This window comes from Spea bombifrons, chromosome 10 (assembly GCF_027358695.1).
Source record: "Spea bombifrons isolate aSpeBom1 chromosome 10, aSpeBom1.2.pri, whole genome shotgun sequence".
NCBI classification, from domain to species: Eukaryota; Metazoa; Chordata; class Amphibia; order Anura; family Pelobatidae; genus Spea; species Spea bombifrons.
The window spans coordinates 35022991-35035479 of NC_071096.1; the positions used below are offsets into that span (position 1 = coordinate 35022991).

The 12489-nt window shown below is 40.7% G+C and overlaps 1 protein-coding gene across 1 annotated transcript; it reads right to left on the reverse strand.

Annotated features, from left to right (window-relative positions):
- Positions 1-3365: 3365 nt before the first annotated feature.
- COTL1 (coactosin like F-actin binding protein 1) lies at positions 3366-11332 on the reverse strand. The gene is made up of 4 exons (XM_053449120.1): positions 11049-11332; positions 10745-10827; positions 4966-5123; positions 3366-4375 (listed from the first exon to the last, which is right to left on the reverse strand). The coding sequence occupies exons 1-4, from the start codon at positions 11123-11125 to the stop codon at positions 4265-4267; spliced, it is 429 nt and encodes a 142-aa protein (XP_053305095.1). The 5' UTR covers positions 11126-11332; the 3' UTR covers positions 3366-4264.
- Positions 11333-12489: the final 1157 nt, after the last annotated feature.

Here is a 12489-nt window from a genome sequence, read left to right on the forward strand (position 1 = left end):
TCCGTTTTTAGTTGTGTTTTATCAGCCAAATAATATTTGACGGTAAATTTTTTATTTTACTAGTTTTATATTCAAAATGGTCCATGCGTTTGCAAAACATAAAGACCATCTCCCGGGGGGGGGACGCCCATTCCATGTCTAACAAATGCCCATTTTCTATAAAGTATTTTTAATCAAGGAAGCTAGTCGTGTGCCTGATGATCCCTTTACGAGATGAGCTTCTGATTAAGTAGGTTAATTATGCTCGATTATTCTGATCCATCTCAAATCCCATCACTGCAGAGCTCCAGACACAGCCTTCCGAGTCTGTTCTTAGATATAGGCCAACTTACGAGCTGCTTTTCTTCCTCCTAGTATTTCAGGAGGAACCTTTACAGGGCGCCGAGGCCACCACTAGTAGTGGGTTTTGAGGAGCATCCCTACAAGGTAGATGTAGAATAGAGTAATAGTAATAATAATAATAATAATAATCATAATAATATATATATATATATATATATATATATATAATATTTGCTTTCATTATTTTTTAGTGGAATGTTAGCTTCCTAAAAACCTAAAGGTCTCTTTAACGTCTGCGTCCCACATCCAGTAATAGCCAAGCTCATCTTCACCGCCCGACGCACAGTACCGATATAACACATCGGGGCACGCGATTTATTGTGTATGTAAGAAGGAAGTTTAATTATACAAATTAGGAACACGACGCTGGATGTATCACAGCAGCTATATTTTCCGGTCACTGTTTACACATTCAAACGCTAATAAAACACTTTGCAGACCGGTTAACATGACAGGATAATGTATTTATTCGGTAGATGAACACGTGGCATTTAGTCTGAACTTAACATTACATTGCAAGCATTTAATGGCTGAACTTCCCGGCCTGGCCTCGTTCTTAATTGGCTTAAATATCAGTGAAATCGCAAAAAAAAAAAAAAAAATTTAGATTTTACGTGAAGTCCTTTTTTTGTAGGACAAAACGTGTCGTCATCTTTATTGCTGGCAGGAACACATTATGTTGCACATTTATAGGAGGCCTCCTTTTGTTTTAGGGCCTGTCGAGAATGCCCTAAAAAAAAGGATACAAGGAGCGTTAAAGATAAATTCTTAATAAATTATTAAAAATGAGGTTTGCCATTTGACAGTTGTGCGTTCCCTGTTCAGACATGTTGTAGGAATGTTAAAAGGATTGTATGTGAATGTGCAGGTTTGTGTGGACAGGGTAAGAATCTTGCATACCTCTTCTCCTGGCAAACTAATACTTGCCCTGAACACACAATGTCAGGGATATAGAAATACAGCCTCATATAAGTCTCAGTTTTCAAATATTCTATAAAGATCTTCAGGTTTGATCCATAGGCGGCATCAAGGAGGTTGATAACTGCTGCAAATAAGATACAGTAAGGTGCATTCTGGGGGGGAAATAATTACAATTTGTAATGTGACCTCTGGGCCATTTTAGCCCACAAACAGCTTGGCAGTGCCATCTTTGTCCCTTGAGTTGGTTAGTGCCCCCAAACAGCCTGCCTGTGCAGCCTATGCCATAAAACAGCTTCTTTATGAAGATTATCTCCAAAAGTGAATTAGCATTAAATATGTACTGCAAAAAGTCAGAGGTAAATCTATCCTCATTACAACTCTGTATATATTGCTTTGTGGACTCCTTAAGAACGCAAAAATTACATGGTTTTAGACTTCAAATATTTAATGTTTTGTTCTTGTGTTTACCGAACGGGTAGAGCTGTATTTATACAAGGCAGTTTAGTAATTGCGGTTACTTATTAGCAGAGACACCAAAACAGCAACCCCAACTCCTGTTAACAAAGAAACAAATCAAGATAGTCTCTTCCGTCTTAGAACCGGCCGCTTGGTAATGCCATACGGGAATATTACATCAGGCTTCCCAGGGACTGAGTGTAAGGAGTTAGCAAAAGAGAGCAGGGTGTGTTAACGTTAATATTTAACCCATTTGCTGATTGGAGGTTGAAACATGAATGGCAAAGCCTTTTATTAAAGCATTATCAAACGTACCCTCTACTCCCAAGTCACATTAAAGGGTTGCAGACGTTGCATGATGGTGGTGCCCCCATTCTTTCGGCATACACCTATGATACTGTATGTAGAACTGTATGATTCCGTGGTCTGTTGAGATGAAGCTTTAGCCAGTAAGGACAGATTCTCTTTGTTGATATGCTACAATCTTAGTTTTAGTCGGACATTTCCCAACATGTGTTTTTTTTTTTTAAAACCAAAATGCTTAATTAAAAACAAAGATGCTAGACAAAGAAAGTGGATCATGTAATATGGATCCTAACCTAACCCAGCCAAATTAAGGGGTGCATAACTTAAACTGGAGTTTAGCACTGGTGTATAGGTGACTTGATCGCCCAGAAACATGTTTTTTTGGGGTAACCAGGTCTATTTCCAATATGAATGGTCTTCAGTACATTTAAAAAAAATAATCTGGGGCTTTGGCTGTATGTGAAACCACGTAAAAGAATACATAAACCTGATCAAACTTTTATTAAACAATTGAGCGACTGGTCAGTTTCCCATCACATGCTCAATACCCCCCCCCCACCACACACACACACACACACTTGTTGTAAGGATTCCATCAAAGTAATGCCATTCTTGCACAGAGCTTTGAGTTCTTTTTTTCATGGGTGAGGGGAGTTTCCCCATCTTAGAGGTTTTTGAAAGGGAAATTAACATTTGGCTGCTGTCTGCATTCTAAAGCAGAGTAAACGCTCCCAGTGGGAACTTTGGCCTCCAATGCTCTAAACACAAAGACAGGCTGGGGGGGGGGATTATTAGTTTTCTAATCCAGACTAGTGATGTAAAAAGAATTTTTTATTTATTTTACAGCAGCTGGAAAAGAAAAGGTTTCAGGTGTTTTTCGCAGGAGATAAATTGCTTACAAAAGAAACTGCAAAAACTGTCCATTTCTTCCATTGCATAAAAAGGCAGCCTGCTGAGAAAACTGCAGACAAATTCATATTGAAGAAATGGTCCTTTAGGGCGTGAAAGTTATCAAAAGTCCCCGTTTTTACAGATAAGGGCAGATGACAACTTAGTGTATGAAAACACTAGATCAGCATATATATATTTTATCAATGGCTGAGCGCAAGGTTAGAATAGACAGGAGAAGCACGTTTCTAAAAATGTTATCTGGAACTTTGAACGTTTTTATATCTCTTGACTTCAGAATTTGCCAATGAATCAGTCTTTGGCAACCAAACATTGCACCCGTTTCAAAAAAAACCTACATAACTACCAAGAGCTTATATTGATGATTTTACCAAATAAATGGCCGGACATTCATAGGCTGGCCATTAAGGAAACAAACGCATGACAAAACATCTGGAAAAAAATCTTTATTGTTTGTGGTTTCTTAGCAGTGATACTTTCATGTATCCCATTCCAGTTCATTTTTTGCTTGGTCGGTAAAATATTAATGACAAACTTGCAGAAGGCATAGCTAGGGTAACAGGAGCCCATTTACCAACCTCTGCTGAGCGCAAGCATTCGCGCCAGCAAGAACCCAGTTATATGCAATACTTTCTTCTGCGTCGGTGACTCTGCTCTTCCATGCTAGTTTTGCAAATCATACGCCACAGAAATTACACCAAGATACTTTGTCACTTTTTATAACATGTACAGAACAATGGCTTATTGCATATGCCAAAGGCCGCAGGCACTTCCAGACCCTCGGCTGATGAGTTGTAATGCTTCATTCATCTTGTACCTAGTGAGAGCTGCCCACGTTTGTGCTGCTGCTGCAATGAGATTACCCCCCCCTCAAAAAAAAAAGACCCCAAAAAGCATTCAGCCATAAAGCCTGCTATCATAACACATAGCTGGATGTAGCAGAACTGCCTTGTTTGCTTTGGGAATTTATGTTTAATTGATGTCTGGCACCCCATTCTATAAATGTCTTGATAACCATCAGTCCAGTCAAGCTTCATACAATTGGAAACATACGTTTGCAAACTGGTATGTTTTTGGACCTTCTGATGGCTAAGCCAATCAATCATACTGGGGGCATGTTGGGAAGAAACAGCCACAATATAACAAATGAGCAGAAATATCTTGGTGTAGATGAGTTAATTCCAGTGGTCCAGGGCGAGTAGGCGAGCCGTGGTGGGACATACGCAAAGTAACCAGTCATTCTTTCTTCCAGCTTCCCCTAGTTTCCAGTTGCTTTCATTGTTACCTTCTGTGCCTGAACCTGACAGGGGGCATCAGGTGGGCAATTAAGTTATTCAACCTGGGCATCATAGTTGGCTCCACCAGCTTTCTTCAACTCATTTCTAATGTAGCCCTCGTCCAGGTCTTTATGATCTGTGATCACTAATTCTTTGGCAAAGTTCTACAACAGGAAGCATAAAAGAATGATGAGGTTTCATGCAAATTCGGTATTTAAGAAAGCAACACAGCGACACCAAACTATCACAAGCTCCGCTCTTAGAATACAACAACCCGAACAAGAAAGTATTGTTCACATTAGAACAGTGAAGCCCTCACTCTATATGCCAAAAACCACTTCATTATGAATCTGACCTCTTCTTCCACTGTAGGCTCTGCTGGAATCTGACAGTCTGACACCAGATGTCTATCAGGCTGACTGCGTATAGACTTTCCTACTTTGCACAGACATTGTCCTTTCTACTTGCAGGAAGGGGGGGGATTTGAGCCGCCATGCGTAATTTAGGGCATTGTGCATACTGTAAATTCTTTTGTAAATATGAATATGCGCAGGGGGAATACAAACATCCAGCAGAGATAGGCCTGAGCAAATATAATCACGCGGGGATATTTTAAAGAATGAAAATTACAGCTTTTGTTACAACATGCAGTTTGTCATATATACCGGTATATGCTCAAATTACACCATTGTTATTTTGTAAACAAACAGAAGCAAATAACCACGTGTACAAACATGTCTGCTTATTTAATTACCTGCACTACGTCTTTTACCAGGGTCTTGTCTGTACCAATTTTGGCTCTCTGGAGTCCGCTGACATTTTCACCGATCCAGGTGATTAACACAAACTTAATCCTCTTACTCATGGCATCCCCGGTGGTGAATCGGATGTAAGCGTACTGCCTGATGTCATCTGGAAATGAGCGGAAGACAGGGTTATAATGACACAAGCAGTTCACAGATCAGTCAGAATATCACCTCCAACTTGGCGCGTGCAAAGGATTAACTCAAGTTATGCACGGACAGAAAAAGCAGTCTAGTGATGACAAAGATTAGGGAACAATATAAATTAAATACCGTATTGGCTTGAATATAGGCCGCACCCTTTAGTTTGGTGCTATTTTAAAGAAGAAATAATCTAATGAACAGGAATACATGTATTAACATTATCTATTATACAGTTAGTCATATTGCACCTTACAGATATGCCCCTTTGCCACAGATATGCCCCTCTGCCCCCCCAATATGCTTTATAACCCCACATATGTCACTGCCCCCCCTAGAAGTGCCACTCTCACCCCCCCTCACTTACCAATGCATCCCCAGACTCCCTGGTGTCTAGCAGATGGTGGACATCTGTGCGATGTGCGCAGACAGCCTCCTCTGCCTGAATTTCAGCCGCAGCTTATGACTGAGACACACCGGCTGAAGTGCCGGCACCAGAGGTTGTCTACATGCAGCACAGCCAGTGAATGTCCACGTTACATGCATAGGCATCCGCCGCTGCCGGCACTTGATGGCGGAGCACTGGAAGGTTATGCAACACAGTGCTCCACCATTAAAGCCTTTGGGCAGCGGAAGTTGTCCACACACATCGCACAGACATCTGTGGCTGCTGGAGAAGAGGATCCAGGTCCCCAAAGCGCTGTGGGGGACCTGGATCATAACCCTGCTGCTTACCTGCAGCAGGGATAAATTAAAAAAGATCCCCCCCCTGCACCCGAAACTGCATGTCCCGGGCATCTGGCGATACAAACTGCACATCCCTGCACTAATCCCCAAATATAGGCCATACCCCCACTTTAAAGACCTAAAGTGGGGGGAGTGCAGCCTATATTCGGGCCAATATAGTACATATTAATGTTTATAAAGAAAGTACTACAACCTCACACGCAACTCCAAAATGCACATTATCTTGAAGCTTAGTATAAGTCTAAGTGATTTGGGTCGCTATAACCTATGGGGAATTTTGGCCAGATAAATACCTTATCACTATTGTAATAAAACCCTTTTGTTTAACCAGTAGCCGTCATAAAGCCTTTAATATTAAAGTTACAGGGAGTTTCCCGGTGCCTGGTAGTGACTGTTAATACATTGATTAGAAGTTAAATAAAAACTTTTCCTATGGTTGGCAGAGTACCTTTAGTGCTCGCTGGACATACGATTGAAAGTGTGGCTATATTAGAAGTAAACTAAAAAAGGTGGCCGCGTAAAGACATTGGTTCGGAGGTATAGTCTGGCAAGAAACATGCTTCACATTAACAAAAAGAATCAACTCATCTATCAAGAAGTCATTTTTTGCTGGACAAAATACAATCATGGAATTATACAGATTTACACCCCAAAAGCTGAACATTCCCAGCCAGTAACCTCTTGCTAAGAAAAGTAGCTTAATGCACAGACAAGAGTTCACAAACTAGTGTGCGTACACGAATGTGTAAAGGCATGGGGAGCCATTAAAGCTTACACTCCAGAGGGTTATTATGGCATCGGTGAGATGTAAGGATCAGAACGCTTGTGCTTACTGGTGACGGCTAGTCAGTGACCAGCCATCCTAAACATGTGGGTTTTCATAAATTTAGAACTTTGAAGGGTGCCAAAAGAATGAAGCATCGAGGTTGTAGCGTGGAAACTAAGCACAGCAGGAGAAATCAGAAAATAGTATAAAGTGGAGGTGTATTAACAGCATTAAAGGTCAATGAAGACATTAGGAAGGTGGCAGGAGGCCAGTGGTGGGACACATTGAGATTTGGAGAGGACAGAGGTGAAGGAGTCCAGCAGCAATGTTCTCAACATATTTTGCCAGATGGTAGAAGGGCATTGTAGTTTAGTTATATGGAAAAGCTTTCACTTTCTCTTATCTGCCATCCATGTTTCTTCTGGGGGATTTTGAGCAGGGCCACCCGTTTCTTTAAGTTATGTTCTAACCTTTGTACAGCTCGGTGGAATAGGCTGGCACTACCCAATACAATATAATCCTAACCAAATATCTGGTTTCCTTCTTTTAGTGTAAAATAAAACTAAAGGTAAAGAAAAGATGGCTGTTTTAGTAGAATGCGTGGTCTGAAAGATCTAGCGTTTGTGCCAGGAAATAGTTTATTTCCAAGGCAGCTGCTAAGCAGAAAAAAAGCACAACTTCAGCAAAAGATATTGGGTAGTTCAACTTTGCTATGGATGTTTAATAACCCTGTGCTTAAGCATTTATACAAGGGAAACGTAACCCTGGCCAGAAGCAGACAATGCTTTGGGTTTGAGGCACTTATATCCGGCGAGGTTAAAAAATAAAAAGGAAAGGTAAAACAAGGACATGAGGACATCTGGCAGAACCATTATACGATTCTGTGCAATATATGTAAACCTGCCTGTTTGGGTATAAATACTACAATAAAGAGACATGTTTGTATATATGTTTACAGACTGAATGAGATCCTTATATGAATGCTAAAGTTGTGATCACTTATTACTTTGTGCCTCACTGCTTTTTTTCTTAAGACACAAATAAAAAGCTTAAAAATGATTAGGTATGAGAAAAGTCATTTGAAAGGCGTATTTATCCTATTTGATATATCTTGCACTTTTTATAGTGAAATGCTCACCTCGGTTTAAAAGTTTTACTGAAGGTGAAGCTCGGCTTAAATGTTGCATGTATGCAATTCTAATAAGCATTTTGTGGTTTATTTGTAAACAGACAGTTATCTGTTTAATTAACTTTCTATCGGCTAGGACTTGGCAATCTGGACATATTTCAAGAAGCGATGATGTGACTTATACAAAACCTTGACAAGAATTACTGTTGCTACATGGGTACAAATGAATACTTAATAGGTCTCAAGAGTCCTTAAGTCAAGAAATGCCAGCTTTGCCGTTTGGCATTGGTTCAGATGATCGTATCCGGCTACACTCCCTGTCCGTGCCAGGATAAACTCACAGAGTCATTGGGCTTTCTAAGGTGCAGCAGTGACTACACTTCAAAACAGGAGCATGCTTCCAGTAATATGCTAGTAATACAGGGAAGCCTTTATAATAGGTGTCCTAGTTAAGTAAAGGACAGCATCCTATCTAAGAGGACTTCTGTCCAGACTCACACAGGTTAAAGAAAGGGGATAAGAATGTTGTGTACGAATCTCCACAGGTGACAAATCCTTAAACAGAAGGAAACATATTTAGAACCCCGCATTATGCTTAAATCTGAAAGAAAAACACAACCAGTCCTTGTGGGACAGGATAATTACAATGCAAGGACAGGAGCAGATGGACCAGGTATCACTAATTACAAGCCACATTTCTTTGTTATAACTGCAGCGCAGGGTTGTTTTCTTTTCCCTGTAATGCATGTCAGTCCTGAACAGCCGGAACAAATATTAATGGGATTTCATGTGTTAAATTACATGCAGTCCTTCGCACAACATTCACGTTCACCCACCTATATCTGTGTGCCGGGTGTGGTTATGTCATATAAACCTATATATTTCTCTTTTTGATGTCACTACGTGGCATATAACATAATTTTCTCATTCTCAGATTATATGCATATTGGGCAGAATTTGTATGGTTTGAATTAAGATGGTGAGTTCAACTGAACTAAACTAGGAAATAGCATTGCTAAAAATAGAATTGTACGCTTATTCTGTGAACATTTGCTATTAACATAAAAAGGAACCTTTGGCCAAAAGGGAATATAATCCTAATTTCTGTGGAATCTGATGGTTCATAGGAAGGAACTAAGACATTACACTATTGACCGCAACCAAAGGTTGAACTTTGACCAAAAGGTCTTGGCCTTGTGTTGGAATAATGCAAGATCATTTCTTATCAACCTTAACAGGAAACTGATTCAGGAAGAGGAAGAAAGACTCTAAAATAAGTTAGAGAAGTTGCATTATAGAAAACACATCTGAACAGGAACTCTAAGAAAACCTAATCCCTGACAAAATAGTTTAGAAGTCAACTAACCAAAGAAGGCTCCAAACGTTGGCACGTGCATAGTTGCACCACTTCTGTTGAGGCATATGATGGTTAAAACATGGCAGAACTGACTATGATGTCATAGTGAAGCATCATCCCTCCAGAGGGATGGGTGCAAGATACTAGATCATGCCTCACACCCAAGGTTGGGTTGGTCAAAATAAAGTTTGTCGGTGGACATTTCAGTAAATGCTCCACCAGCTCCGTCACAAACAGTGTCCAGGTAAAGAGATTTTACATAAGTCTATGCCCAAGAAGCATTGTAAAATCACAGCCTCTCTGGATACCAGTGATCCTAAGGATTACTCAGTCTGCCTAGACAAATCTTAGTCAGCGTTAGTCAGATACCAGAGGGAGACGGAATAAAAAAGTCTTTGGCTGCCCTTGATGGGTTTCTAATTGAGTGCACAAGTTATGAGATAATTGAAGCGCACGCTTCACTTAAAGATCGGATAAATTATGGATGCGCCAACAAACTCCTTTATAGGTCTATTCACTGAGGAAGAAAAGCTAAATGAAAAGCCAGCACCACATTAATAGGTCTGATGCTCTCTAAAAATAATAAAAATGCAAAGGGTTAACCTTTCAGCCATTCCTGTGCCAAGCAGAGGGCATTGCTGAGCTTGCACATTTTACCAATGCTCTATGTATCAAAGGATACACATACCCATGCAGATACTAAATGAATGGGCCATATACAGACCGGTGGTGACTTTGCATTTGTGCAATATATTGTTTGGAGACTGTTAGGGCTAAAATATTTCTTCCAGGTACCTGAACAGCACTGGCCACTTTATTAGGGGGAATAAATCTCTTAAAACAAAACTGCCCATTGATTTAAATAAAAAGATGAAGGGAGGAAAGATCACACGAGAAAGTCCATTTGATTTTAGACTGACCAGTGAGCTATTAATAAATGTTGCCACTGGTTAAAAGAGGGGAGAAATGACAAGGATCCTCCAGTTACTGAATATATATCAAGGAATGGCCTTATTCCAATCTCCCCTCCTTAAAAGCTAGGTCAAAGTTACAGTAATTGGAGTTCTGGAGGGCAGGGCTGAACAAGTCAGATGTAGCACACATTCCTAAAACATCGCCCCAGGTCAATGATTTAACATTGGATTTTTCACTGTTGATTGCATTGATGCAGCATTAAGGCAACATCTATGCCCAATCAATATTGCCTACCTACTCTGTCAGCAATACCCGGAGATATCAACCTAACAGACCCACAACTTACAGAAAAGATTAAAAAAAAATGCCTAACAAAGAACCCTAACAAATGTTAAACCAAACACCTACAGATATTCAGTGATTCACTAATTGGGATAACCAAGCGAGCCCTAACACTCCATCTGATGAAAAACAAACCCCATATTTTGGGACATTCATGCTGGAGGTAGTTTTTACCTACCATCAAATTGATGCATAATATTATGGTGCCAGATCCAGAAAAGGACATCTAGGAACTGCCCAAACTCAGGGGAAATAAACAAAAACTAAGACTAAGGGGGCAATCTGAGAACTGCCAGAGAGGGTAATACCTGATCTTTCATAGAAAGGTCTTACCTGTGCATGTATTTACAAATTCTTGGTATTCTGAACCTTGATCCCCTGGTACTATTGTAGAGCCATCATATTTAAAGGTTACCCTAGAAGAATACATATATGTGATTAGGTGACATCATGGCATTGCTATTTGATATATATAAAGGTTACATATTAATCAAACTAATGCTGATTCAAAAGGCTTCCCTCGAAGCCCTTACATCTTTCTTAGCTACATATATTTTGTATCAACAAACTATGCAACAATATTAACAATATTAAGACTGTTTACTAATATCCGATTTAAGACTTTGATGAGACTTACCAGCTAACTCCATTGGTGTCGTCCCTCACTAGGTTATATGCTTCTCTGCAAGCCTCTTTATCAATTTTGGTTGCCATCTGGGTTGCTCCGAGTCCTCTTCGGGGTTCACTGAGGTGCAGAATGAAGAACAGCCCCTCCTAAATCCCCTAACCAGATGAGCGCAGGCTGATGAATGAATCCAAGCCCAGAGCAGGGTAAGTGAACGAGCTCGGTGGGTACAGCCCTCCTACAGCTTCTGGTCTCACAGCTCCACTGAATGAGCAGCACAGCAGCGGGTTAACCCTTCGCACTGAGTCAGCAGCAGGCATCTCCCATTGGTGCAGATAATACTTTTCTGCAGGAGGGGAGGGGTTTGGTGCATGTAATATTAATGCCACTGCAAAAAAAAAGAAAAGGAGGTTGGAATCACCCCTTTGGCTTTGCAGTCTGATGGTTTCACCTTGCCTGCTTCCTGTTTGATGATTACAATGTAGCAAAGCATTACTGGGACACCAATGCGGGTGATGTCACGAAATGGTAGGAGAAGACCCAAAATCCACACTATATCCCTGTGCTTAATAAAGGCAAACCAGGAAGTGAAGGGATTCTTTACTGTTCCAAACAGCACTGTCTGCATGTGTCACAACAGATGTCTTTGTAAGCCTTTGTGAGACATCTTTGCTTTGAGTGTTGTGCATTGTTATTTCCAAAGAAAAAGATCAACATGAAGAAGAGAATAAGGCAAAAGTGTCGCTGACTATACACTGGGGAGAGCAACAGGGGACCCAGCTTCTACCTCTGCAGGTAGGAAGACTTTTGGGGTCAATAGGGGGTAAATTATGCTGTCCCCGAGAGCTGGGGTGTAATAAAGGGTTAATGTGGTTATGTCTGGGGATAGTAGACATTTGTTGCATGTTCTGCCAATGCTGTGTTTGTAAAAACCTTTACATTGTCACTGGGTAACAATGACGGGTGCAATTACCCCCCACCCCAGGAATCACGGAGGGCATGGGATGGGGGTAATTGGGGGGGGGTATTAAGAGTCTGGTACTGTAAATCTTAACGCTCATGGATGTAGACCAGGCTCAAGTGTGTTTGTACAGAGAAAACATGGTCCTATCTAAAGCTTACACCCCCCTCTGGTGTCTCAAACGGGAAATTGCAAACATTCGCTTCCTGTAGAATGAAAATATTGTGAAAACTAAGCAAACATTTGTTATTGTTAACTAAAGTTGCACAGGTTTAGTGTGAAAGGCAGGTTTATAGGATTACCCCCACAGAAAGATAGAAATATTAATATCTCCACTTCTACCACCAGTGTCATTATAACCTACCAGTGGAAAATAGAGTGAGTGGTACCTGCTAGGACACTTCCAGTGCAGCAGGAGACCCAATATGGTCCCAGGCTTTTATTGCCCCAAATCAAAGAAAAACCTACCCCTATTCAGAAGTCTTGATATAC